At 43.5% G+C, this 25,886-nt stretch overlaps 1 protein-coding gene across 6 annotated transcripts in view; it reads left to right on the plus strand.

The window, feature by feature from the left end:
• cacna2d2a (calcium channel, voltage-dependent, alpha 2/delta subunit 2a) overlaps positions 1-25,886 on the plus strand; it is a 159,622-nt gene that overhangs the window by 63,727 nt on the left and 70,009 nt on the right. For all 6 annotated transcript variants that reach the window (XM_053868542.1, XM_053868543.1, XM_053868545.1 and 3 more), the window contains exon 4: positions 10,251-10,310. In XM_053868542.1, coding sequence (XP_053724517.1) covers positions 10,251-10,310 — 60 coding nt within the window. The remainder of the gene's footprint in view (positions 1-10,250; positions 10,311-25,886) is intronic.

Raw genomic sequence — 25,886 nt, forward strand, 5'->3', positions numbered from 1 at the left:
AAGAGCGGAAACCGAAATGGAGATGAGATGGAGCCTAGATGGAGTGGGAGGGTGACGAGAAGAAAAGCAGTGAGAGGGATTAATTGTTCACCCAGGAGACAACGATAACATCAGATGTTTAAACGACGCCACAGCTAATCCTGTCATTCCTCGGAATAGAATAATGGAAGTGGTGGAATTATATCACGGGAAACGTGGGGAGTGAGCTAATCTATATTCTGGTTACACAGTATGCGTGATTCCTAAACGGTCTTCAGGTTGTGGTGTGTTCCAGTTCCGTGTCTTATCAGCCACCGATGATAGTGGTGAAGGCCCTTTTTTCAACATGCTTCTGCTATCTGCTGCTTTTTTAATTCGCTTCTTCGTCTAGAAGGAATAAATGGCTCTGGAGTTTATAGCATCTGTTTGGAGCAAGTTATATGTAGATAATGTACACTATTGATGAGTCACTGTGCTCTTCTATGATATTGCTCCTGTGTGATACGATATTTATCTGTGTATGAAAAATTATTAGACTTTGTGGATAGATTCTTTCCAGATTGTAACTGCGGTTTGCCTGTTTTTAGATTAGATTGGATGGGCTTTATTGGGGCACTTGACTCGCAAGTTATTTGTTTTTTGTAATTTAATGTTCTGATAATAGTAATAGTATTGCATGATAACAATTGCAGTAACGCAAGGTTTGAGTGTGGTTGTTTAGCTCATACAGTAGGGAAACCGAGACATCTTAAGAACTTAGATTAGATGGCCTTTATTAGTCCCAGAGTAAAAATATTAAAAAATAATTATAAAATAATTATTCTCAATCTACATTTTTATCCATTGAAAAGTGAGTAAAAACAGGGTTAGCTTTTTGAAACATTGAATGGAACTCAGCCAATCGAGAAGCGATAGCAAAACAATGAAGTAGGTGGAAAAAAGTTTGGAATTGGCAAAAATAAAAACTCCTGAGAAGTAAATATTGCTCCAATCTGCAGCTGTCCATCTCATCATATGTCCAGCCATCATTATGAGTCATTATGAGGTTTATTAGGGGATTTTTCCATGGAAATCATCATGTTCATGTCCACCTCCATGATGCGCTTTGTTGTGTTATTCATTTGTTTTGATGTTTATGCTTTGTTTCAATACGATTGATGAGATTTTTTCATTTTTAAAAAGAGCCTTTTCTGAAGATGTGGCAGCTCTCATATAAGTCGTGGTGTTGCACCACACCCTTTTACCCTGAAAGAACACAAGCAACGAAAGCGTGTGGTGACATTTCAGACTGAATTTTTGAGGTGAAAAACGATTCTCTCGTGAGTTGTCTTTGGTGTTGGGTCAGCAAAGGTGAGTGAACACCAAGCTAAGCCATGACAGATCCCTGTGACAGCAGCAGTTTGACTAACCATCATTCGTCCGCCATTGACACTCCAGTCCAAAAATAAGCACACACCTTCAGTCACTCTCGTCTGTGACACACACACACACACACACTCTCCAGTATTCCGGCAGACACAAAAGAGATGGAAAACATGCGGACACGGCCGTCTCTCAAAGCAATTACAGCAGATTGAAACCAAATTAAATTTGAAGCCTAGAGCAACAGAGGCAAATGAACAGCACTGACAGATATGACAAGCGAGGAAGGGGAGTGCTGCAGGTCCAAAGGGTGGAAGCGATGATGGAGAGGATGGCAGGTGTGGGTCACAGATGAAGAGGGAGCTGCTTTGATAAGAAAGCAAACACCTGCTGATGAAGTATGGCGAGCCGCTCCCACACCGTGGCCACCAGCGGGGAATCTGAGGGTCCGCTGCTCTGTTCAACATCAACTGTTTGCTCTGTCTGCCGATGGATTTGAATAGTGAAGCATGTGTTTTGGAGCGATTGCTTTCCTTCCAGGCATGATCCCACATACGCTCATTTCACTGTGGAAATTAGAGAGTCGCGACGCGTAATCCATAACAACTGCTTTGTCACCTTTAACGTTGCGCTTTGACACGGATGAGTAAACCTAGCTGTCACCTTTTCAATGTACCAACAAGAAGTTGTTATTTTAAACATAGTGTGTTATGATGATGATGAATAAATAGGATTTAAGTCGGGATGTGGTGCTCCATCAGGAGAAAACACCAGGATTTCGATGGCGCATTGTACAGCCTCCTTTACAGTCTACCTGAAAAAGCGCTGTCACCTCTGGGGAGTCACACTTCACTACGAAAACCAACTGAAAACACAAAGTGTGGGGGGCAAATCCCAGTGTAGGTGGCCCCTATCCTGCTAGGGAGAGCCCTGAAGAAGTCCGGTCTCGTCTTGTCTTGAGGAAACTGTCCGCATCGCATCGTATGTCAGTCACTGTCTGAGCATCTGTAAAGTTATGATACGGTTCGGCTTTTGAATCAGCTACACTGGGGCTCCTCATGAAGATACTCGTGTGTGAGTTTAGTGCGGGACCAGATCTCATGGTAATGGTTCCACTCTGGGCTTATCAGGCAACATGTTTTGGAAGTAGACAATGAAGGTCAGAATCATCATCACTTATGGCCCATATCCTGGCACTTCTACAAAACCATATGTGATGTGATGTGGATGAGACAGTGACTCCTGCAATCCAGCATTTTGATTATATGGAGGAGGGCTGCACAGATCCATCGACTGGCCGATATGGGCTTTTATGATGTTGTACTCTTTAGAATTTTACATCACAATGTGAAAATGACAAAACTAAGCAGGAAGTTCGCAGCATGTACATGAGTTAGACTCCAATCTAAAACAACTCTTTGTGTTAAATCACCGCACCGAGTTCTGCTAAGAGGCTAACAGCAGCATTCCTCAGGCGAAACTCTTACACATTTTTTTTCTAGTTTCTTGTTTTGGACAAGCATGTTCAGTTGTCGAAGACCGGAGCTTTGAGCAGCTAATAGCACCCCCGGCCCCCAGATACTCATTCCCTGGACATGTAGTCGATGACAAGAGGAGTGGTTGAAAAGAGAATAGAAATAATTTCATTAATATTAAACACTTGTATGGTTTGTTTAGTTGTTTTGGTTTAAATGTTTCTTCAGTGTTATTGAGCAGAATATGTTAGTGGAATTAATAGAAAAAAGCAGTGGCTGTGTGTGAATTAGTTTATCGGTATCGGCAGTCGGTGCACCCAAACTTGTGCGTGACTTCGCATTAAATTGAACAATGAAAAACTACTCAAATAGCCATCACTTGACCACTTGATCTTCTGAATGTAAACCTCACATTTTGTAGTCCTTGTAAAACCCCAACAGTTTGCCACTTGCAACAATCGGTGTCTGAGCTCAGGGAAGGAGATGACAGAGAATAAAAACGGCAGAAAATGGACACCAAAACTCAAGTGTCGGCCCTTGAATCGGAAAAGCTGATGAATCCAGATAATTCCTCTCCTGCACAAGACGAGTAAAAGAAGAAACTATCTCTTACTTTTACAGATCGTCTCCTGCAAACTATTTTCGACTTGTCAATCTCAGACATAATCTGGTCCTTTCCTCTGACCGTCAACCGAGCAATCAAACGTCAGAATGTTTCTAAAATGTAATTCTTATCTGGAAAGTAAAACTGTCATTTGAAATGTTCTGTCACTTTTTATCAAAGACCATGTATGGCATTTGGGATACTGATGGTTGTCAGAGATATCGTGAAGGGGTCGCTTCCCAAAAATTCAATTATCCACCAAACTGGCCCTGTCAGACTGACTCCAGATCTGTGGGAGATCATTGTGAATTGTGAATATTGATTTTCTTTTGTAGATTTATTATTAAATTGCCTTGAAGTGATTGGTTATTCGGTTGTCCTGGTGAATGGCATATTGCCATGTTTCATACCGGCTTCAGACGGTTGTTTTCATCCTGCAGTTTGTGCTTTTGTCAAACGTATACATCAGTCTCCTCCGATCAAGGTGACATGCGCCCTGCATCCTGATGCAGCGGCTGCCCCTCCTCCTCCTGCAGTGACGACAGGTCACACGCACTTGTTAACAGATGTTGCAGCTAGCAGAACCACGACGTGCTTTCAGCATGTACAAAAAAAACATGTTTCCTTCTTCCTAGTCACCTGCTCCACATGACGTCCAATATCCTCATTCGAGGGTAGTCATTTTTTCGCTGCCTGTCAATACAAGAGTCGGCAAGAAAGAGGGCGCAGCAGTGGGTTTGTTTTGCCGTGTGAGTCGATGGATCCTAATCCCAGCCGTCCAGGCAATCTCATGCTCCTGAGGTAATCTTCACTCTGTTGGCTCAGATGCACCTGCATGCCCCCTCTGAGCCCCCTGCTGGTCCCTGCAGGACGTCACCTGGCTTTGTAAGGGGCCTTCACCTCTCTAAAATCATGACTGACAGCACCTGAAACTATTTCAGTTGACCTTGCTGGATATTTTTTCCATGACCTGATTATGTGCTTGCCTGAGCAGCATTGAGCCCTCGCCATGTTTTAAGATTCTCAGAGCTGATTTGTCTGCTGAGGCGCATGGAAGGAAATAACGTGGGCCGGCAGTCAGTTGTATCAGTCAACCACACACGTTTGCATCATCCACATTGCGTGAAAAAAGAGCCTGTCGAGTGTCACGTGTTGACATCGGTGATCTAGTTTCCTAAAGCTGGACTCACATCACTGTAGCCTGTCGTATCATGATTATGTATGTTCCAAACATATAACTCGACCCATGTAGTGTATGAGCTGCCAAAAAAACCTACTGTAGCTTACAATAATGTGGCACCAATGACCATCCAAAAAAGTGACGATTTAACCTCAGGAAAAAGACGCGGTGGGTGTTTGGACAGAGGTGGGTTGTGGGTGGTTTGTGAGCTACCGGAGCAGACAGCTGTTGAAATGCTTCACCGATTCGGTTGACTAACCAGTCGAATTAATGCTCCAATGGAGAGTGAAGTGAACCCTGAGAGCCTTCAAGAACACGACTTACAACCTGGATCTAAACCTGTGGCTCTTACAACAGTTAAAGATAGTTGCACTGCAGTATGGTACTTGGCCGTGAGAGTGGTGGGAGCCCCTGAGTTTGACATGCCAGCTCTAAATAAACGATTATGAATGGCTGTGTTGTTGGACTTGAGACGCTTCGATAGCTTGTTTAGAGCATCTTCCTCTGATAAAGCTAGAATCGGTTGCGAGGTTGGAACCCTGGCAATGTGGCTGACCTCAGGCTAAACATTTGCATGCGACTCCCCTTGATGCTTCAGCTCACTTTTGGCAAAACAGCATGATAATCTGGTGCAATACCTGGCTTTTTTGAGCCCCAAAGTCTAATAGCAGGTGATAGCTGGTGTCATCCCCATCTGCTCTCTTCGACAAAAGCAGAGTTGAAATGGGAATTTTGGATGATGTGGGGAGGAAGTGTTAACGTTTCCGCTTCTGGGAGGAAAGATTATTGAGGAAACAAAGGCAGGGATTATCTACAATGGTGCTACACACCCAGCCTGTGAAAACGGCCCGCCACAGGGCTCTTTGGATCATAGAATAAAGCTTCGGTCTCCCACCAATCCAGTATAGATGTGGTGTCAGGGTTGGCTCATCACGACCACAATACTCACTTGTCAAAAGGAAACTAACCAGGGACCTGGAATTAAGGGCCATTATTTCTCCTCATTATTCAGTCCTCTTTGCATTTTGACGTTTAAAGTCCGGTCATTGTTTACGATCGGACCTTGAGGGCAAAGTCTTATCATGCCACGTGGGCGGTTCAAATGGTGGCCAAGTCGTTCATCTATCATCTGTGTATGTTAATATGCAACATGGAGCGTGACAATTCGCCTTATTGTTGCTTCTTCATTGTTGGCACCAAAATCTGGTATAGCAAAACAAGTAGCACTGGTGTTGGCATAGTACCACGGAATTGTGCGATACATTGGTGCCTTCATGATGCAGATGCAGTTCTTCTTCACTAGTAGTCTTCTTCACTGAGTACTGAAGGTCTTAACTTCGATTTCATCAATGTATGTGAAAACAGGAAAAAGACCGTTAAATTCCGCAAAGAATTTTAGCACAGACCTCTTTTCACATCATTTTACCCGTGTGCCATTTGATATGTGACTTGAAATGAAAATATTAAAGGCTGAATGCTGTGACAGATTGAGTGCAGATATGTGATGGGAGGATAAAACAAGCAGTGATGAAGGGATAGGACGGGGATCAGTGGTGGCGATGGTGTGCAGGTGAGAGAGGTGGTGCGAGAGCAACTTTGTCTGCAGTGTTTTTTAAATTCTGGATTGGAAAGTCCCTCCATCTGTTATTGTGGGACGGTTCTGACTCAGTGATTTCTATGATTGGCCTTAATCCTGACCGAGTGGAGAAGACAGAATGAAGAGCTTAAAGCCGACTGCTCTCTCTGACAAGCGTCAGCGGCTGCTGTGGCTGGGCTCAGTCTGCTGCCCCCCTCAGGAGTGACAGCTGCACTGCACTGCAGTTTTTTTGGTTACACACTACTAAAGAGGTCCTGCTCTTGTCTCTTGTTGAATGGGCCATGTTTGAACACTAACCTTAATCGGTAATGAAATGAATATTAAAATTTAATGTATTGTATTGTATTGTACATGTGTATTGAAGCCAGCGTAAAATGGCCCCGGTCCTTCAGCTGAACACCCTGCAGTGAGTAATATCTTTATCACAAGGACGAGGCATATCTTTTGGTTAGCATTAGGTGTGTGCACGTTTTTAGTGATGCAGTTCTGGATCGATGGCTGTGTGAATGCTCTCTTCATATTGAGCCAGGCTCTTGACTCCGTTTAGTTCGGCCAGTCACTTTTGAATTTACACCAGCGGGTTTCCCTCGTCACATTGCCTGAGGAGGTTAAGTTGTCTCTGCAGAGTCATTTCACAGTCTTTAAGTCCCCAAGGTGACTTCGCCGTTTGGAGAAACAAAACTCAGGAGGTCATTTGATAGACGCTGAGTACATTGATTTAAAGCCACAATCACACACACAGTGTCGTGTTTTTTTTCCTTTTCCGTACCCTATCAGCCTCATGCACACACACACACACACACACACACCGATTTTAGAAGGTCCCTCCAGATCCCGCAACATAGTGTGTGGACTGCCCTTTAAGTTAATGCTCAGTGGAAAGGCCTAACAGGCGACTGCAGTCCCACCGGTGGCCCACAGTCAAGTTGGCGCGCACCCCAGCATGACGCGGCCTCGTCCCTGGTGCACTGTCATAGCCCGAGAAATAACATGACTTTCAATGATTAAAGCACTCCCCTCTGGACCCCGGCTACAAAACCATTATGAATATTAAAAGATCCCAATCACTTCATGCTGAGCCTTTTGTAATTTCTTTCTTCCGTCCTGCGATCTTTCTCCGAGGGTTCCTTCCACCATCGGATTAGAGTAAAGCAGAGACACCTTCAGGTCAGTGCTTCAGCTGGCTCTTTGCACATTGAAGTGGTGATGTCACGAAGCTCTTGTTTCTGGTCTGACTGTAGAGGAAAGAAGGATCTTTGGTAAATATAACTGGAATACAGTGCAGTACTGTAGGAGATCACACAACATAACCACAGTTTCTAACGTTATGTACTTACTTTTTAAAATGTCATATTGCGTCTCCTCCTGGGTCAACTGAAGCATCTCTGGGTTTCATCCACATAGTGACCAACCTATCCAGGATCTCCCAGTGTTTAGGGCTTTTTTCCTTTTATATGTAGGTGCTATACTCATTCAGGGACGCATAGCTACCATTAGACACATAACTGAACACAAAATAAAATCAAGAATCATGTAGAAGCTTGAATCTAGCATCAAAATTGAGACGGTGGTGTGGACTGACAAGGGACAAAAACAGTTGCTTCCCATGTGCTTTTGTGGTTTTGCTGCACAGATGTGAAACTGGCGTTTTCTAATCTTTCCGCCTCAGAACCAGACTTCAGACTGTTGTGAATCAACTGAATGAAAGGCCTCGCCATCACTGAGCTATTCCCAAGGCAAATAGCGTGCATTTGCTCGTGGACTATTATTTTATTTATTATTTTTATTATTTTATTTTAGGTCCTTCTGTTTTGCTGAGACATTAGCCGATATGAGACATGTCCTTCAGCATGTTTATATGTGTGCAAATTCGTAACTTTGCCTGAACTTTGTGAACAGCTCTGGCGCTACTCTGAATAAAGACCCTTGTTATTTATTACTCAACATGCAACGCAGATTCCCCGTGACTTGAAATGTTGTGCAGGGAAGGAAAACTCTACGACTCCATTGAAACACCTGTGCTTCGGACGCAAATGAAGATTTGTTGGGACGGTTGGTTCATGACTATAGTTTTCTACTACGACACCACAGTTGCTTGGGTGAAAAATGTTTTTCCGTTGTCGTTGTCTGTGGGGAAATGTTGGATTCCCTACAGCACATGGTATCATTCAAGAGGCTATGTCATGGCAAGTCGCCATTTACGGCAGGTGATCGAGGTACTCCAAAGTGCTATCCATTACCAAGGTGTGCTTATGCCTCTTGACCTTGCTCGGAGGCTTCCTGACAAACGGCCAGCGGAGGATGAATTTTGGTCAAGGTCAGAATAGCAATGACAGTAGAGGGGAGGAGCTGATGGGTGTTGACTCTTCTGGTGTCTTCGCGTCTGTACGCTGTGTTGTGTGGGCCTGCACCGAGCTTATCTGTGCTGTACTGTGCTGATCTCACTATGCTCATCCAGCGCTCTAAGCTGCTTGGGTTCCAGCCACCAGCGTAGATGATATATCCCTGCCCCCCTTCTTCCCACATCTCTCTCTCTGATTCATAGGCTGTTTTTGTCGCCCATCCATCTGGGCCAACATGGAGGAAGGAAAGACACATGAAGACACATGGCTGTTTTGGAGCAAAGGGGGACTGCATTAAGCTGCTGGAGAAGAGATAGGCTTCTGCAGAAATGGTGGCCCACTAGGAGGGAGAGAAAGTATACTCAGGGAAACAGTGAGCTGAAAAAACATGTGGGCTTCTCAGGGAGAGAGAAATGGGTTTTCTAAAGGGACAAAGTAGAGATACTTACTGACAGATTAAATGCCGACAAAATGACTGAGCCGGGGGGATGAAAGAGCAGCGAGATTGAAGATCATGATTGAGAGTTGAGGGGAGCGGATGGAATGTGTTCTGCAACTGTAAGACACAAGACATTTGTTAGGTCAATAAAAACGAGGCTTTGTAGCATAAATGAATGTGTTAAATATGAAGGAAGATTTGCTGTTGCTGTATTGATGGGTTTGTTTTACGTTGCTTTGTTGGGACTCTCCATCACCATCGGGGGACTGATCCTTCCCTACTACTAACTTAGGGGCCCTCCCATCATCATATTCTGACATTGTTATGAACTTGCTTATAATATGTGAACTATGGTACAGTGTTATTGAAAGAGGAAAATCTACTTTTGTTTATGGTATGGACATGTTGTCTGGTGTCCCTAATGTATCTCATATCTCTTAACAGTTTACTTGAACTATGAACCCATCTGGACCCATTTCCCATTTGTGAATAAATGATCATTTAGTCATATTCTATTCTTGAAATCATCATACAAAGTGTCAGTCCTTTGTCTTGTGTCATGAAAAAGCTTTTCACAATTCTGTCTCCTAAAAATGTTCTGTTTTCATTGGCATATTTGAATGAGAATTTGTTGATGGTCCCTAAATGATGCCTGGCCTTTGTTCTCTTCTACAACACAAGCCTGTTGCTTCTCTGGTGATGTGGCACCAATCTCTGAGCGGAGCAATTCTGTTGGCGACGAGAGCAGAGAAGAGTGAAGACCATGATGATCCAATAGAAGCTTTAACTCCGTCCAACATATTTTCCACTTGGTTGATTTCCAATATAAGAAGACTGCATCACTATCATCGCAGCATGATGGATGACTGAAGCTAAGCAAATGAAAACTCAACAACTCGAGCCTCAGCTAGCTGAAGCGCACAAAGCCAATGTGGCACATGGGGCACGGGTGCATTGTGCTCCGTGTATTTCTGTTTATGTCTTTTAGACATGCGGAAAATGTTTTTTGGTTATTAAAACAAAATTGTTTTTTTTTTAATTTGAGTTCTTATCTGCGCATTTCTTCTGCAGTATTTGGATGAGATTCCATTTACTCACAAACAACACTGTTGTTGCTCATTCTGCTGAATTATTTTGTCAAAACTGCAATGACTTTTGTAGGAGCCAGGTCACTCTGTTTCTCATATAAAACACACTTATATTGTGACTCACACAATCAATGTTCTGCTGTCCTCTGACATTCTCTCTGCATTTTTTTTTGTTTTCTTCCAGAAACTGGCCAAAGAAGCAGAGCAGCTTCAGCGCGAGCACGTGTGGCAAGATGGTGTGACGGTAAAGTAGAACACGTGCTCTTCTTCCCTTCTCTCCCGCAGACGAGTTCTTTTTCTGTCTCAGGAAACTAGTTTACTGTCCCAAAAGCTATAAGGGTCCCGTAATATTCCTCGTTTTTATTTGTGTAATGACAATGTGATCAGCATCACAGAGGAAATGGGGAAATAATATTCAATCTCAGAAGCGTTTGCCTCTATTTTAGTTGTTTTTTTTCATAATTCTGAACGTTTCTTACAGCTGACCTTTAAACGATATGACATCCGCTCTTGAAATCCGGAATTATATTCATCACGTTGTTTGTGAACATGCTTCACCAAGTCTGTACTTGCTCCATGAACGTGTGCGTTCGGCTGCCTATTCTTGCACTTCCACACATGTCCGTGGCCTCGACTTGAAAAATACACATGCTCATTCCCGACTGTCATATCCACTGTCTCCAGGGAGACGAGGTCCCTGTCATGCTACACTTCCCGCAAATGGATTTTTAACCCCGTGCCTCCAGGGGAATATATGAGAAAAGGCTTTAACTGATTTAGAACGAATAATTATGAGCCGTACTTGGCGGGAGAGTCCATTTTATTCATGGTTGCTTACACAGCTGTTGTCAAAAGCCCGGTCCGCAAGTACACCGACACCCTGGTCGAGGAAAGTGATCCAGTCCTCCATCATTTCAATGGAGGTCTTTCCGAGGGTGCCAGAAGAGCAGTTCCTTCCCCTGCATTTTATTAAAAATAGTTTGGTATTTTATCTACTATGGGGAAATTAGCTTTGGTCTCACATTAGTCAGGACCTCGCTGGACTGAACTTTGTGCGTGGAATGATTTTAGGTGCTCCGTGCCCCCGGCTGTGGGAGCAGCAGTGCGATTTCCTCTTCGTCTTGAGCCTGCGGGTAGTGGATATCTCCTTCTACCTGCCTGAGGACAAAGAACTTCAATCGAAAGTGTGCCCGTGCAGGATGTCGATTTCGGGTCACGGTGACCACACCCGTACATCTGTATCCAAAATGGCATCGATACCTCCTCGAGTGGAAAGTCCTGCTGCCTCTTTAATCCAAGATGTCCCCACCAGAGCACTCATCCCTTCTGTCTCCCACTTATTTGTATGCATTCCACGCCATGTTTGTGCCTCTGACTTTCTGTCCAGTCACCATCACCTCTCTCTTATCAGTGTGTGTCTTAAATCAGCCTTGGAAACCGTCGGAAAATGTGGTATTGTTGCAAAACGCTGCAAATGAATGATAATTGTGCTGCTCTATTAATAATGTATTGCAGCTGATTTCATTTGCCTTTATAATTAGGTCAGGTAATGAATCTCAGCAGGGGCGATGGTGGAAGCTTTTATGAAGCAAAGTAGGTGGAGAGAAGGCTGAGGGGAGGAGAGGGAGAGGGAGAGAGAGGGAGAGATGCCACATCCTTGCGAGAGGTTTGTAGATTTCTTGCTTTCCTAATTTCTCTTTGGCTGAACACTCTGCTGACTGACAGTCGAATTAGATTAAGGCTGCGTGCTCTTTGGGCATATTAGGAGAAATGTTTTGCATCTTAAACCAGGCGGGTGGAGCAGCCTGTCAAGTGAAGAGAAAGGTGTGGAATGTACTCGAGGACAATAGTCGGTGGGAAGCCGTAGTATGAGTGTATTAAAAGCATATATGGCCATATTTTCCTAAATGACACCAGAGATACTCTGTATTACGACATTTCTCTGGTTTCTCTCTTTTTAATATTTTGGCTTTGTCTGGCTGATGAACCGACGTTCTTTGTGGGTTTTGTATTGACCACTGGTTTGATGTATTTACAAAGGATAGTGAGAGAGTAAATGGTTGTAGTGAACTTGCCCGTTGAGTTGCCAGATATGAGGCGTGTGTCCCTTACCTGGCCTCTGATGTCATTGCATATGGTCCACAACATAATTTAAATGTTTAGAATTGTCAGTTAAAAGAAATCCCACAAGTCCTATCATGTGCTGAAACACTTAAACACAGCACTGGCTTTGGTATTAAGAAAATTACACTGTAGAAATATTGATTTGTTTTGCAAACCTCCCATGAGAAAAAATACATACTTATACAGAATGGTTTTATTGTTTAAGCTAAACTGAAAAATGTTGACTAACTTGCAAAGGAGCTTCAATAACCCTTACGAACAACATGTCATGAGAATAAGGGAATAGAATAGAGAATAATAGAATAGGGAGAAAAGTAGAAATGAATCTATCACTGATGAAAGCATGAATGAACAAAACAGAAAAAAGGCAGGAGATTTCACTAGCACTATGTCAATGGCACATATAAACGGCAGACTGCATTCTTAACACAAATTTGACAAATATCGGCAGGGACAGACCAGATGAAGGCCAATAGTGATGTGGACCTATTGTAACATATGGTCCAAAAATGGCCGATATATTTTGGAGCCATAGTTTCTTCCTGTGTGATGTTCTAAAAGTTGAGTTCATGTACCATGTGACACCACAAATATACATATATAGAGCGCAAAAGGAGCGCCATCCCATGCCAAACCCCAACCTCTTTCCTTTTCAGCCAACAGCATCTGGATATGCCATGAAGACTGTATAAACTCAAGAGTTTAAGATGCAATTAATCGCTAGTTAACAAAGGCATACATCTGCAGTTGTCAAGCTTAAGGAGACCAGTCAGCTGCTCAGTCCTCCCACACCAGCTGAAAAACTCCTGGACGTTCTTCTTATCGATTGGCAATAAATCTGACAATATAATGCGAAGAGTCAACACTAGTCAAGAGTTTGGACTGATATCAGTGTTATATCTTTCGCTACGTACTAGATCAACACACAGACATAAAAAGTGAGGGTAAAGCAACCAATAAAATGTTCAAAAAAAGGTCTAAAACAAAAACCATCATGCTCTGTTTTAGATCCCTTTGCCTTTTGAAATTGAGGTGCCTCAAGTTCAGACTTTTCTTCTTAACTTAATATGGATTCTAGCATATTCTTAAGTGCCTATTAACCCCACAGTCTTTACCTGGCCCAGCACATCTGTTCGTCTCTCCAAACGGTGACATCAATTGCATCAATGAGACGCCTGTCCCTTGCAGCGGCTGCCATTGCAGCTGTTGCTGCATCAGCGATGCGGTCGGACTCACGCTCACACACACACTCGGTTGCTCTAGCCACACCCATTTCTGGACATTATGGATGTCAAAATGTTGATCATAACAACTGTTGTGATGGTCGCTGAGGGTTTTAGATCCATTGGAATGAAATGGAGTGTGAAATAGACACTAAATTGTTGGATTGCTGATTTCTCAAGGTCAGGTTCCATCCTTGTGACACTTTACTGTTCTGCTGGCCGCAGCGGCGTCCCACAGCTCTCTGGGTCCAGTACTGCCGGACTACTGGAGCAGCTTCACACACAAATACTGTGAATTTGTGAAAGTGCCAGCAGCCAGAGCGCAGCACACTTCTCACGTCTGTGGCATGTGATTTTTCAAATCAGGTCACCAAACAATCTTGTGGCTGGCAGCGTTAAATGAATAGCAAGTGGTCAGAGCATGATTTATAACATGGCACGTGTTTTGACACAGCCATATTGATTCTGCACATTCAGTTTGTTTTTGCAGTATTTCTTTTTTCGCTGTATGTATTTAGATTTAAACATGTCATTTGAGTATTTTCACTGCATTAAAACCACTGGCAGCAATTCTCGGTAGTTTGGATTTCATATTAGCGTCATTTGCATGGTAGCATGTATGTATGTATGTAACGCGGTGTCATTGTCATGTGTCAGATTGAGTCACTTATTCTTGGGTGCTGTGTATCTGTGCCCTCTAGAAGAATGACGTGCAGTGATAAAATAATTGTTTCAAGCTTGACAGCTTCATTTCATTTGAAACCGCATCTTCTGCCAGTATATAACATAAATCATTTTATATTCAAAATGTAATCGTTTAGTTAATGTTTGCAGTATGGTGGCACCTGACTTGAATTGACTTGAGGCACGATGACTTGAATGACTTGAGTCTTGTTGGGTTGGTGTTTTTAGTTTTAAATAAAAAAATTACAAAAACGTCCTGCCCCTCTCAGGTCAGCGTCAACATGTCGGGGATTCTGAAAGTATTTCAACACTGAATACAAACCCCAAATAAATAGGTCATCACTTTTCACTATGACTCCTTGTATTTCACTTAATATCAGTGGAAAGATGAAATTAGATTGGATTTACTCTTCCAACAATCAGAATGATGTGAAGTGACTACTTATATCTTGTCTTTTCAATTTAATATGATGAAACTGTGCAATAAAATAACGTGATTTGACTTGACTTGCCAAAGAAAAAATGACTTGGGACTTACTTAAGACTTGCACATGTGTGACTTGGTCCCATGTCTGCTATTTAGTACACACCAGCAGGGACCTTGGAGAATCTGCTGTCAAAAGAGCAACATGTTTTCGTGGTAAATAGCATCCTCCCATTTAACTACCAAACCAATGGCCTCTCCTGAACCTTACATTTTAACCACTTGCTGGGTTGTCGCGAACAACTCAAGGTTGATGCAATGCGTGACACAATGAGACTTAAGTGTGGCCAAAAAGAGAAGGACAGAATGATTGCAGAGAATGGTAGTAAGACGTGCGCTTTCTATTAGCTTGCGAAGTGGCAGCTGCTGTATGTTTGAAATGCATTAGCGCTAATAGCCGGGCCATCAGGCGAGAAAGAGGCGCAGCGCTGATGGGCTGCTATGATGAAGCTACGGCGAGGGGCTGACAGATCGAGGGAGAAGAAGAAGCCAGAAAGCAAGTGAGAGTGGGAAGGAGGTTTAAGAGAGGAGAAAAAAGCAAACAGAGATGGACCCATCTTCCAGGCCATTTACTGCAGTCATCTCTCGTAATCAATCAGGCCTTTCATCACAGGACGACGACACAATCTCTCCGTTTCTTTCTCTTCCTCTCTCCGTCTGTTTCTGTGCCCCACACACATGTATATAAAGCATCAGGCTGTCCCAACATGTCTTTTGTCATAGCGCATTGTTGTCAGATAGCGATCGCTTCTCATCAATTACGTAAAGACCGGCGCCGTCTTAAGACGACAAAACTATCGAAGCGCTTTCTCCCTTTTTCTTTCACGTTTGACCTTGAGGCCACGGGCCAAAGTTGAGCTTTGTTCTCTTGACCAAGTTGAGCTTCTTTCATAACGCCACTATTTGAGATAATTGGCTCTTCAGAGAAAATGAGTGAGAATCGTTTTAACGACTCTTGGCTCTCGAAGCACCAGCTCCATTAGCCACAGAATATATTAGTCTTATGTGGTTGGCCGTGGTTCGGTTCACGTGGACTAAAATAGACAGAAATGAAGGAGCACATCAGTGGAGCTTTGTGTCGTCAGTGGAAATGGTATATGTATCTCATCGTTTATGAAAGCAAGCTGAAACAAAACGTTGTGGTTTAAAAGACTTGCAGGCTATATCGTTTCCCTTAGAGTATACATTGTCCGACTAATTTTGAGTGCATTTAAAGTGTTTCAAATAGAAGCTAGTTACAGGAACTGTGATATGTTGATTTTACCGTAAATAACTTCAAATTCTATGTGTGAAAAGGAAAAGAAAAGAATCGATTTACCACCGTACCCTCTCCCGGAAGTTATCCGTCCTACATTTAAACTAAGTCATAACGGTTTGGACCTTGTTTGGTCTAGAAGGTTTTGGTCGGCATTGGTGAGCTCATTCCACTAGGGTAGCCAACTCTTGTGATTTTTCTTCGAGCAAGATGATCCCCTCAACGGAGAACTTATTGCTGGGTGACGTTGAGCTTGGTGTCGAAGTTCTAGATGCACCCTGGGACTGATCCTTTTGGACCCATCTGGTACCTGTGTCTACAATATATGTATTCAGCACTTAATACAACATAAACAAAATTCAAGACTTCTGTCATTGTCTTAAAAGTGTTGTAGTATTTTGCTTGAACATGATCTGCTGTGAGTACAATTCAATCTCAGTTTTACTGTACTGTAAAAGAGCTGGCATGTAACTGCTGCCCACCCATATCCCATCCAGCCTTTAGTGTACTATCTTGACTGGTCTTCCATCTGCTTCCACCTGTGAAGAAGCAGGGTCCAAGACCAACAAGAAAACACGCTTATTGCTGGATTGACTCAGTTTGGATCTAGTGACACTGGTTCAGTCAGTGAGCACTAGGTCAATACCGCCTTCGACCTCACATTTTACTGAACACGATCTCTCCCATCCGACTCCTTCATCAACTTAAACAATATACGCACGTCAACAAACAAGTGCCATGAAATGGGAGGTTTGATTTTCAGTCATTTGTTAATGATTAGTTTCATGTCATTTAACTTGACAGCTGGCATGATCTTGAGAATATAACCAGCAAAATACACGGTACAGCTTGTATTTATACCCTTTTTACGTTTTGCTCAAGTGGAAGGAAAACAGACTCAATATTTGAGTGACGGAGAAACTTCTAGACTGCTGCTGGTGCCCAGGGCATGGCAGCTGAAGCAGCATAATGTGTTTATACTAAAGAGACTAGCAGCGTGTCTACAGGAAAGATGACAACCCGCATCGCTAAGTTGTTGGGGAGTCATAAGATAAGACCGGAGACGACCTGTAAAGGGGGCCGCGTATTCCATAACCATACCTTACCAAGTTTCATTTATTCAATTGATCTTAATATAAACATTCATTTTCATTGTTTGAAGTGTTGAGAGTATTGGGCCGCACCACAGACAACACCAGATCTTTTCATCTTCATGTGTGCAAGTCATGACGTGTGTGGCTCCCTTGAGGCAACATTGTAATGTAGTTTGGCTCCACTTTCCTGGACCACTTTCTATCGAAGGGATTTGTGTGTGAAGGCACGTGGTGTCATCAGGAGCACAGTGACGGAACATGAAACAATGTCTATAAACCTGCTGTGGCACAAGGAGGCCATACAAACTCCACATGGAGCCCACAAGCTGTTTGACACTGTGTCAAATCCTGTAACACTGTTGTAGAACGCCAGCTAGTTAGTGACCTTTCTATGTGAAATTGTGATCTACTCTCTGGTTATATTTTTGTTGTAGTGACTTAGTTGTTCCGCGATTTCTGTCACTTGGTTGTGGAGTGCTTTGATCTGTGAAAAGTGGTGTCTACGTGTGACAAACAAACAGCCCCTCTGTATTTGCTGGAATTTTTACCCTCAATAGAGATGGAAGTAAACTTCTGCAGCTCTGGCCAGAGTCGGAGAAGCTGGGGGGAGAAAGAAGGGCTTTATCCAACTGTGATGAAGTGTGTTAGCCTGAAAAGAAGCTTGAGAGAGAGTTGCTCCTGTGTCTAAATCCCTCCGATCGATCGCTCTGCCTCCAAGAAGATGGGAATCAATAGTCAGAGAAATCCTGCGAGCCAGGCAGTGATTTCAACATGCAGTCAGCACACATGAATTGTATTCTAAAGGTTAAATCTGATGCCTTTGGCCTCTTTTTGCCCTGAAGCTTTGCTTCCTAAATCATATAACGATTTATTGACCGAGCATCTATCAATCAGGAAACTGACTGGGAGATTTGGTTACATGAGACCGGGATTATTTGTAGGGCTGTCCCGAAACTACTGGATACGAGTACTGACATTTGAGAACTTACCAATGCTGAGTATGGATACGAGTAATTTTTAAGACTAGGTAATCGCTATATATATATATGCTGATATACATTATATAAGGTCCCTGCATTGCCTGCTGGCTCATATGCAGTAGGGCTGAAAAAAAAAGATTCATATCCGTTTCCTGGTAAACAGTTGGGATGCCGAGCTCAAGCGCTTCCCCTGCTCAACGGAGCAGCCGATCAAACACACAAGTTTAATACTCGTGACAAGCTTTTACTATTGTCAAATGCAGACGATGGACTGGTTACTGGATTCACGTAGCTGATGCTAGCATCGCACAGCCAACTGTCACTCCACAGTGCCATTTTTCCATCGCACCACAGACTGCATTCATAATATATATTCATATTAAGTCACTTGGCGGAAGGCCAGACAAACGGGAAGTATGTCCTGACAAAAGCCTTATTTGTGAGGGTTTTATGCTGGTTACGAGAAAAGTGGCAGCCCTGTGCTGACACTGCTGCTCAGTACAGCTCGGGAGGATTGTAGATACTGGAATAACACCATCTACACGATGAAAGGTCGTCCTGAGCTGTAAAAGTGCAGGGAAAGTATTTGGATATTGGTTCCTGATTATGAAATCCACTGCACCTTTCTCGAGTTTCGGTCCGAACAATGGTGCCACACAGACCTCCATCAAAACTAGATCTGTGGAGCCGAGGTCCACCACCGTGCGCCGCTTCTGGGAGTACCACAATACCTGCAACCACCCTCATTACCATGGGAGTTGACTGTCCACGGTGTTTTGAATCCACGACATATAGTAAGGGAACACACAGCAACACATACAGCAAAATAGGGCAGTGTTGAGGCTACTCCGATGCTGGTTCACATTAGCTCGACACAAACTGCGCCACATATTGCATTTCAAACCTGCGAGTTCATTTTCCGGCTTCAAAACATCTTCATATCATTTGCCGAACAAAAGCTGCTCAAATGTTCGGGTGGCTATTGTCCTCCGCGGCTGGTTCTGGTTTCTGTTTTCTGGCTGTGCATTATGTCACCGTTGCATTTGTGTCTGTCTGCTGACACCCAGCAGCGAGCTTCCATTTGTCATTTGAATGTGAGCAACTGCAAGGCATCTGATGGAAATGATTACGGGGGTCGGAAATAACAGGTTCTCTTTGGCCGGCACTGATTGTTGATTGGCCACTTGCAGTTCCCAAAGAGAGGGTGGTTACGTTTCCAAAAACTGCATGGACTAGCATTGGTGAAATGGCAGGAAAAACAGGAGACATGAAATGCTGTATTTCCAGGAAAACCTGGAAACCTTCGGTTGAGATAAGTGGACCGGTCTGTTGTGAAGCGTCGCCACAGCGACCGATGCCGTAAACACGATAGACATAGATAATTAAATTTGCTTTATCCATTCCCTCTGGATTCCATTGATAGCGTTCGAATTACCCCTGGCCTGTTTATCTGGTTTGTCTTCATTTGGTGGTACAGCACCACTTTCCTGCTTTCCCCTCTGATGATCAGATTGCGGGGCTTGTTTGGGAGGTGTTGGCATGCATGTGTCATGTTGGATAGGCTTTTTATCTGCGACTGTGTCCATGCAGTGTGGTGATGCTATCGGTGTTAAAACCTGCTCCTCAATGGCGGCCTGTCAGCCAACAATGGAGAGCTGCATTACCCAGAGTGCAACAGGACAAAGCCTCCTTTCCTTATCAGCAGGACTGGAATATTCACACTCTGATTTAACTGCTTTCGCTGAGGGGAAGTGTCACCTCAAAGAGGAAGACTTAACTCATTTCTTGAGTGCAGTTTTAACTGGAATCTTGGTATGTCAGTTTGGATGTAGTTGACAGATGTTTGGTTTCATAAATTCATTTTATGAAACTGAAGAATCTGCTGATAATAATAATAATAATAATAATAATAATAATAATAATAATAATAATAATAATAATAATAATAATAGTAATACTAATATTTATTGTTTAATAAAACGTGGCATCCATAAAAATTTGTTATGATTAATTTCATGGAAACACCTTAAAGCTTATATATATATATATATATATATATATATATATATATATATATATATATATATATATATATATATATAACACAGTACATGCTGTAGTCAGGTGGCTATTGGTGGGCCGGTGTACAAATCTACATGCGGCTGGGACTCATGGTTCCACCAGCTCCTCAATTGCTGAAAAGGCCTGCAGATGTGGAACATGCCAATTAGTTGGAGGAGAGGAAAGAGAGAAGCGGTCGCGCCCCAGGCCTCCCTCGTGCACCCCTTTATCTGAAACTCAACTGCTCTCACTCTTCCAGACCAACAGCTTCATTTCCTGTTTGCTGCTGGTCTCCTTATGAACACTTGATGTGTTCATTTAGGACTGTCTCATTGTCACTATGAAAAAAATATATATATATCTTCTGAGTTCTCTTCATATAAACTCATCTTTAATTACTTATTGATATGAAACCCCCTCTGTCAATATCATTATTATTAATATCAGTATATATCATACATTATTTTTATTGAATGCGTAGCTTGTGTTTCTGCAGAATCTGTTCCCACGTAGTTTGGTAGTCCAGGTCCCCGGAACTCACCCACAGTGGCTCCCTGATGTGGGAATGTTTTCATATTGCTTTGGTTTTGTCTGAAATATTTTTGTTCTCTGGGTCACTGTAGTTCTCCAGCAGCTTCTGGGCTATTTTCAAAATGGCCATGATGGCGTGAGCTGCAAATTTTTAAAAATAGTGTTGCAAATTTAGTTTCTAATGGTTTTAAATAGCGTCAACCTGACTTACATTTTGCTCAACTTTTAATTGAGATTTACGGTCTGTCAGTGTGAGGTCAGTCGAGTCTTAGCCGGACGACTTACCTCAGGCGTCAGTGAAGAATTACTAGTACTATCAGGTGAATGTCGTACAGAGCAGTTGTGGACATTCATTACTGTATCACAAAATCACATTTGAAACAGAAACAAGGTTGATTTGTTTTATATATACAAGTGCTATAAATCTCCCAACCATAAGCTACATCGATTTGAGCTTTGGTCACAAGTTTGGTTTTGGCCCCGCGTCCTCCCATGAATTCCTTTGGGTGCACAGACCGTCCATTCTCCAGTTGAAATTGCAAGTCAGTCATTTTTAGCTAACACACATAGATAGCAACGCGTCAACGAGTGCGCGTGCACTTAGAAGATTGCTTTTTATGCCGACTAGCGAGATCCCCAGCTAATACTGCTGAGTCTTTATCTAGCCTGAACGTTGGGACTTGATACACTGTGACACGTAAGGTTGGGGATACGAGGTTCCTGCGGAAATCGGGAGGCCAAGGAGGACATTGTTTGAGACAAGCAGCGAGATTGCTGTCTCTGCGTTGTACTTCGGGTGGTGGAGCTCAATACCAAAACCAAAAACGTCATTTATATATTCTCAAAAACTCTTCTTATTTTCCTTCCTTGTCCGTGCGGCGTGTGTTCACCTTTTGTGCCGAGGTGCGCTGGCTAATGAAGAGCAGCTAATGAAATCCTTTATTGTGTTTGATGTAACGTCAGCTTCCATTAGTGGAATTGTTGCCGGCAATGACTGGCTGACTATCGGGGCCAAGATGAGACGTGGTGTGTGTGTGCGAGGAAGATGCTCTGGGTGTGTGTTTCCCCGGCGCATGTGTGTGAGCCCCACGGCGCCAACAGTGTGTTCTGTAATTATAAAATCATTAGCAGGTGTCCAGAGGAGATATGAATATGACTGTAATCTGTCTCCAGCCATGATGGAGCAGTTGTCACACTTAAATGTCAACCTGCCTCAGTCAACCCGTAGAGGATTCTCACAGATCCAAATTCAAAAGATTTAAGCTGAGCGATCACACTCTGTCATCATTACATGCTTGCCAGCGGGTCTCTGCCGTGTTCCTGACTTCACTGGATCATGGGCCCTGCCGTGCATGTGGACCTGGATGGCGGGAACATCAAAGGAATAGATCTGCTTAGTTGGTAGTGACCGTCATGCCACTGTGCAGCCCTCTTCATAATACGACTGGGATTTTATTTTATTTTATTTTAAAGTTTCGTCACACGCTAATAGAAATAATGTAAGAGTCATTGTTACAAAAAAAATGTAGACCAGGTTTCTAGAACATTGGTTATTCAAGGTGGAGCTGGATTAAATTTCGCAGTAGTTCTACAACCCAGAATGACCTTCTTAACTATGTGTCTACGCTCTCAGTAGAGCGATAACAACTGCTCCATCTTAGTTAGCAAACCACTAACCATGTTAGCATCTGTGTGGATCCAGCTACGAGTCATTGGTATTTATATGTTGTTTAGTTCTTGTTTGATCTGGGATTGAAAACAAAAGTATCCCTATATGCTTTTCTTGCAAAAAAATGCAAGTACTTATACTACTCATTTTAGAAAGGCTGGTATCAGTGCATCCCTAACCTTGAGTGTTATCCATGATGTCAAGTCTTGAAGTGGGATGTGCCCATGTGTTGCTGTCAGGCTTCCAGTAGGTTGTGAGTCTCACGACCTTGAATCGACAGGCCATTGTAGTCTTCCTTCACTCCCTTTATTGCCCCTAAATGTGACACACCAAGAGACAAAGCGTGGAAAGCCTGTGAGGACAAGTGCGGGCGTGTACGTGGTCAGACATGAAAGCAGCAGACATTTTAGCCCTGACAGACAGTGCAGACAAAGTCACATTGTAATCTGGAGCAGGGGGGGTTACTATGGCAACAGTGGGCATCTTACCTCTGCGCCGCTGCTTTTTGACTGAAACCTGAAATTGGCAGGAGGTGGCTTTTGGATGGAGGGAGTAGCAAAGATGAAGATAAGACAGGGCAGAGGGGAGAAGGTGATAGAGGGCAGAAGGAATGAGAGAGGCGGCAGATTGAGATCAGTGCTAAAGAAGGTTTTGGGGCAAAGTAAGAAATGAAGAGCCTAAGACTGATGCAGGCTGGAGATCATCACCTTCCCCTGCGTGTTTGGAAATTGTTGTCCCTCAGAAAATGATTTCATTCAGTGATGGATGTTCTCAGAGGACCTTGTTGAGGTTGTGGGCTACTTCACCCACTGTACACACGAGCTGCAAACTGGCCTTGCAGAGAGATAACTGGAGGATAATTGCTGGCTCACCAGTTAATGTGTGTTTAACTCTGACGCCGGACCTGTGACCAGCTGCAGCAGATGGCTGAGCGGCCCCACAGGGTCATGGTGGTCCAGCTCTTGTTCATATGGAGCAGCCTCCTCTATGTGTAGTTGTGCTTGTAAATTATAGTTTGAAAGAGATGTATAATAATTACAAATACTTACTGCGGGAATTAGCGTCGGAGATAATAGCTCTAATTTTCTTTCACCGCTAATGCTCCACACTTAGGGAGGCTTTTGAAGCCAGTTCACGTACCAACACTACAGTATCTTACACTAACATAACTGTGCCAGGAAAAACATTAGTTTGGCAGCGACTTGTGGCGTTGCTCAGTCGGAGCACATTGAAAGGAATCCTGATTGTTGGAAGAGTTTTTCCACTCTTGTTGACATGGTGAATATACAGCGGCTGTTACGGGGCACAGCAGCTCATTGGCCTTAATTTCTGAAGCTGTCATGGTGCTGTCGATGTGCCCCCATTAAATAGAATCCTCCCACTCCGAGTGACCCAGGGTTGCCTGAGCTCTCGTCCTCATTATACAGTGTGCTCAAAGGCGTCACAGTCTTTAACTTAGACCATCATTTCAGAGAATACGGGATGTCTTGATCCGCGTTTTCAAAGGTCTCTTTTCAGCGTTGACTTGATTCCATTTCTCCAACTGTAAAATCATTGTGGAGGCTCTGACTGGCTGCGTGGAATTTATCAGGGTTTCCAAAATGCCAGTTTTTGAAGCATCTGTAAGGATTTCTGAGACCAAGAACTGATGCTGTGTCAGAACTGGTTAGCTTGGTGGCGAATGCGACTCTCTGTAATATCACTCTGTGATCATCACAGAAAGTTTAAAAAAACCCACCAAACCAGTCTGATACATTCAGTGAATACACCACAGTCCCGTTACAATACATTAGTCACACCATGCTGTAGATTTAGAACACCACACCTCTGGTGGTCAAGGAGGAGAGGTGCAGCCAAGTAGCCAGTCTGTGTGTAATCGAGAATCAAGGTCAACCTGTTGTTTTCAATGATATTTTTTTGTGGGATACTCATGATAAACTAGTTAGAAATCAAATTTTCCACACAGTTTACTTGTTCATCTAGCTCGGGTTCAGTGGTGGTGGGTCAATGGATTCTGGGCCTGTCATTGTGCCTGTGAGTGAGAACAATGCTGCTCTTATCTTCTCAACCAGACAGGTCTAGTTTGCTGTATTTTCTCAGGACGAGGAGAGAAAGCGAACACGCATGCTCTACTTCTCCTTCACTAGGCCTCTGTCAGAAGTGAGCGATGTATGAGAGGTGTGTCTGGTCACTACAGGTGTCATCGGTTTGAAGACAACATTTCAATAGTGTTATCTACAAAGGCTAATTCTGACTTGGAATCATCAAGTGAGCAATTTTGTCTTCAATAAAAGTGTTCTATTTCCCCCCCTATTTGTCTGCATATGCATTTCCATGAGCGACCCATGCAGGGGGAAGATGGCTGAGCGGCCGTCTAATGTGTCCAAACCTGCTGAAGTGTGCGCCGCACCAAGCATCTATTCACTACAATCTCTGGAATGATGAGTTGTATCGCTTCAGTATTCAGTCAATTCTTCCGAAACAAGAGAGTGGTCTAACCAGGACTGAGCTCCAGATCAATCCTGCTGGCACACAGACACAACAACACTGTTGCTCTGCCTCTCTCTCTCTCTGTCTCTCTGTATCTCTGCAGAGGCATGTGCTATTTTTAGCTGCTTTCTCCCCCTGCTCCCACCACCACCACCAATCTCCCATCTAACGCCAGTGCCTTTCATCAACCCACCCTCAACGTCAAGTCTCACCCACTAACTGAACCAAGTGATCCATAGTTACCGCTCCTCTGACCCTCTCAGCTGGAGACTTGGTTAGTTGACGAAAAGGGCTTCTTCTTCTTCCTCTATCTTGTCCACTGTCGTCTTCCAAAGACACAAGCTGCATCCAGGCCAGTCGTGTCAGTGTGAGTTTTGATCATGCCGCGTTTCTTTGAGCTGAGCTGATGACTCTGATGAGCTCTTGAGGCAAAGCAGAGACGCTGCGTGTCACGTGTAGCCTCCCATGAGGAGAGTACATGGTGAATATATTTCATTCTTGTGAATGTGTTTGCAGGAGGATGGGTTTCTTCCCCTCCGCCTTTGATTCACAAGTCCTGACTTGATCACGAACTGTCTGTGGGTCACATCCACAGACCTCTTGGTGTCAGTGCCAATACTCCAGCCCTCTGACGCCTGAACTCCTGCACCTCACTCAGTCCTTCACACCACACCTTGAACCTTTAGCGTCATTTCCGGACCGCTGCTTTTGTCTTAACCCTGTAGCTTATACAACAACGTGGCAAAAGAGTGTGATGCCGCCAAAAGATTGAGCCTTGTTGCATCAAACCGACAGAATTACAGCGCATTTTGAGCTCTTTAATGTCGATAAAAGACGTGAGGAGTTGATGATTCAAGTTCAGAACATTGCCCAGTTTGTTTCATGAGTCAGTCTCCATGCTGGACCCAGTTTTCAAACCTAGTTCAGAAGTGATCCTCATGCATTTTTAAGCACCACTGACCTGTCTACGGTGCAGACAGCACCACTGCACCCGCAGCTTATGGATGGACGTCCTTCTTAAATTTAGTGGGTGGTGCTAATATTCCAATGCACTCTATAGTCTTTATGGTAATTCAGCCCATTTATTATTGTAGGTCAGGCAGACGCATCAAAGACATGATGACTTGACCCATTTGTCAAGTCTGGTGCATGTGTCGTGACCTTGTCTCATGGGGGAAACACAAGAGCAGCTTGATACATTCCATTAGAGGGCAAAATGCTGTAT

The sequence above is a fragment of the Synchiropus splendidus genome, chromosome 6 (genome assembly GCF_027744825.2).
Source record: "Synchiropus splendidus isolate RoL2022-P1 chromosome 6, RoL_Sspl_1.0, whole genome shotgun sequence".
In the NCBI taxonomy this organism is placed as follows: Eukaryota; Metazoa; Chordata; class Actinopteri; order Syngnathiformes; family Callionymidae; genus Synchiropus; species Synchiropus splendidus.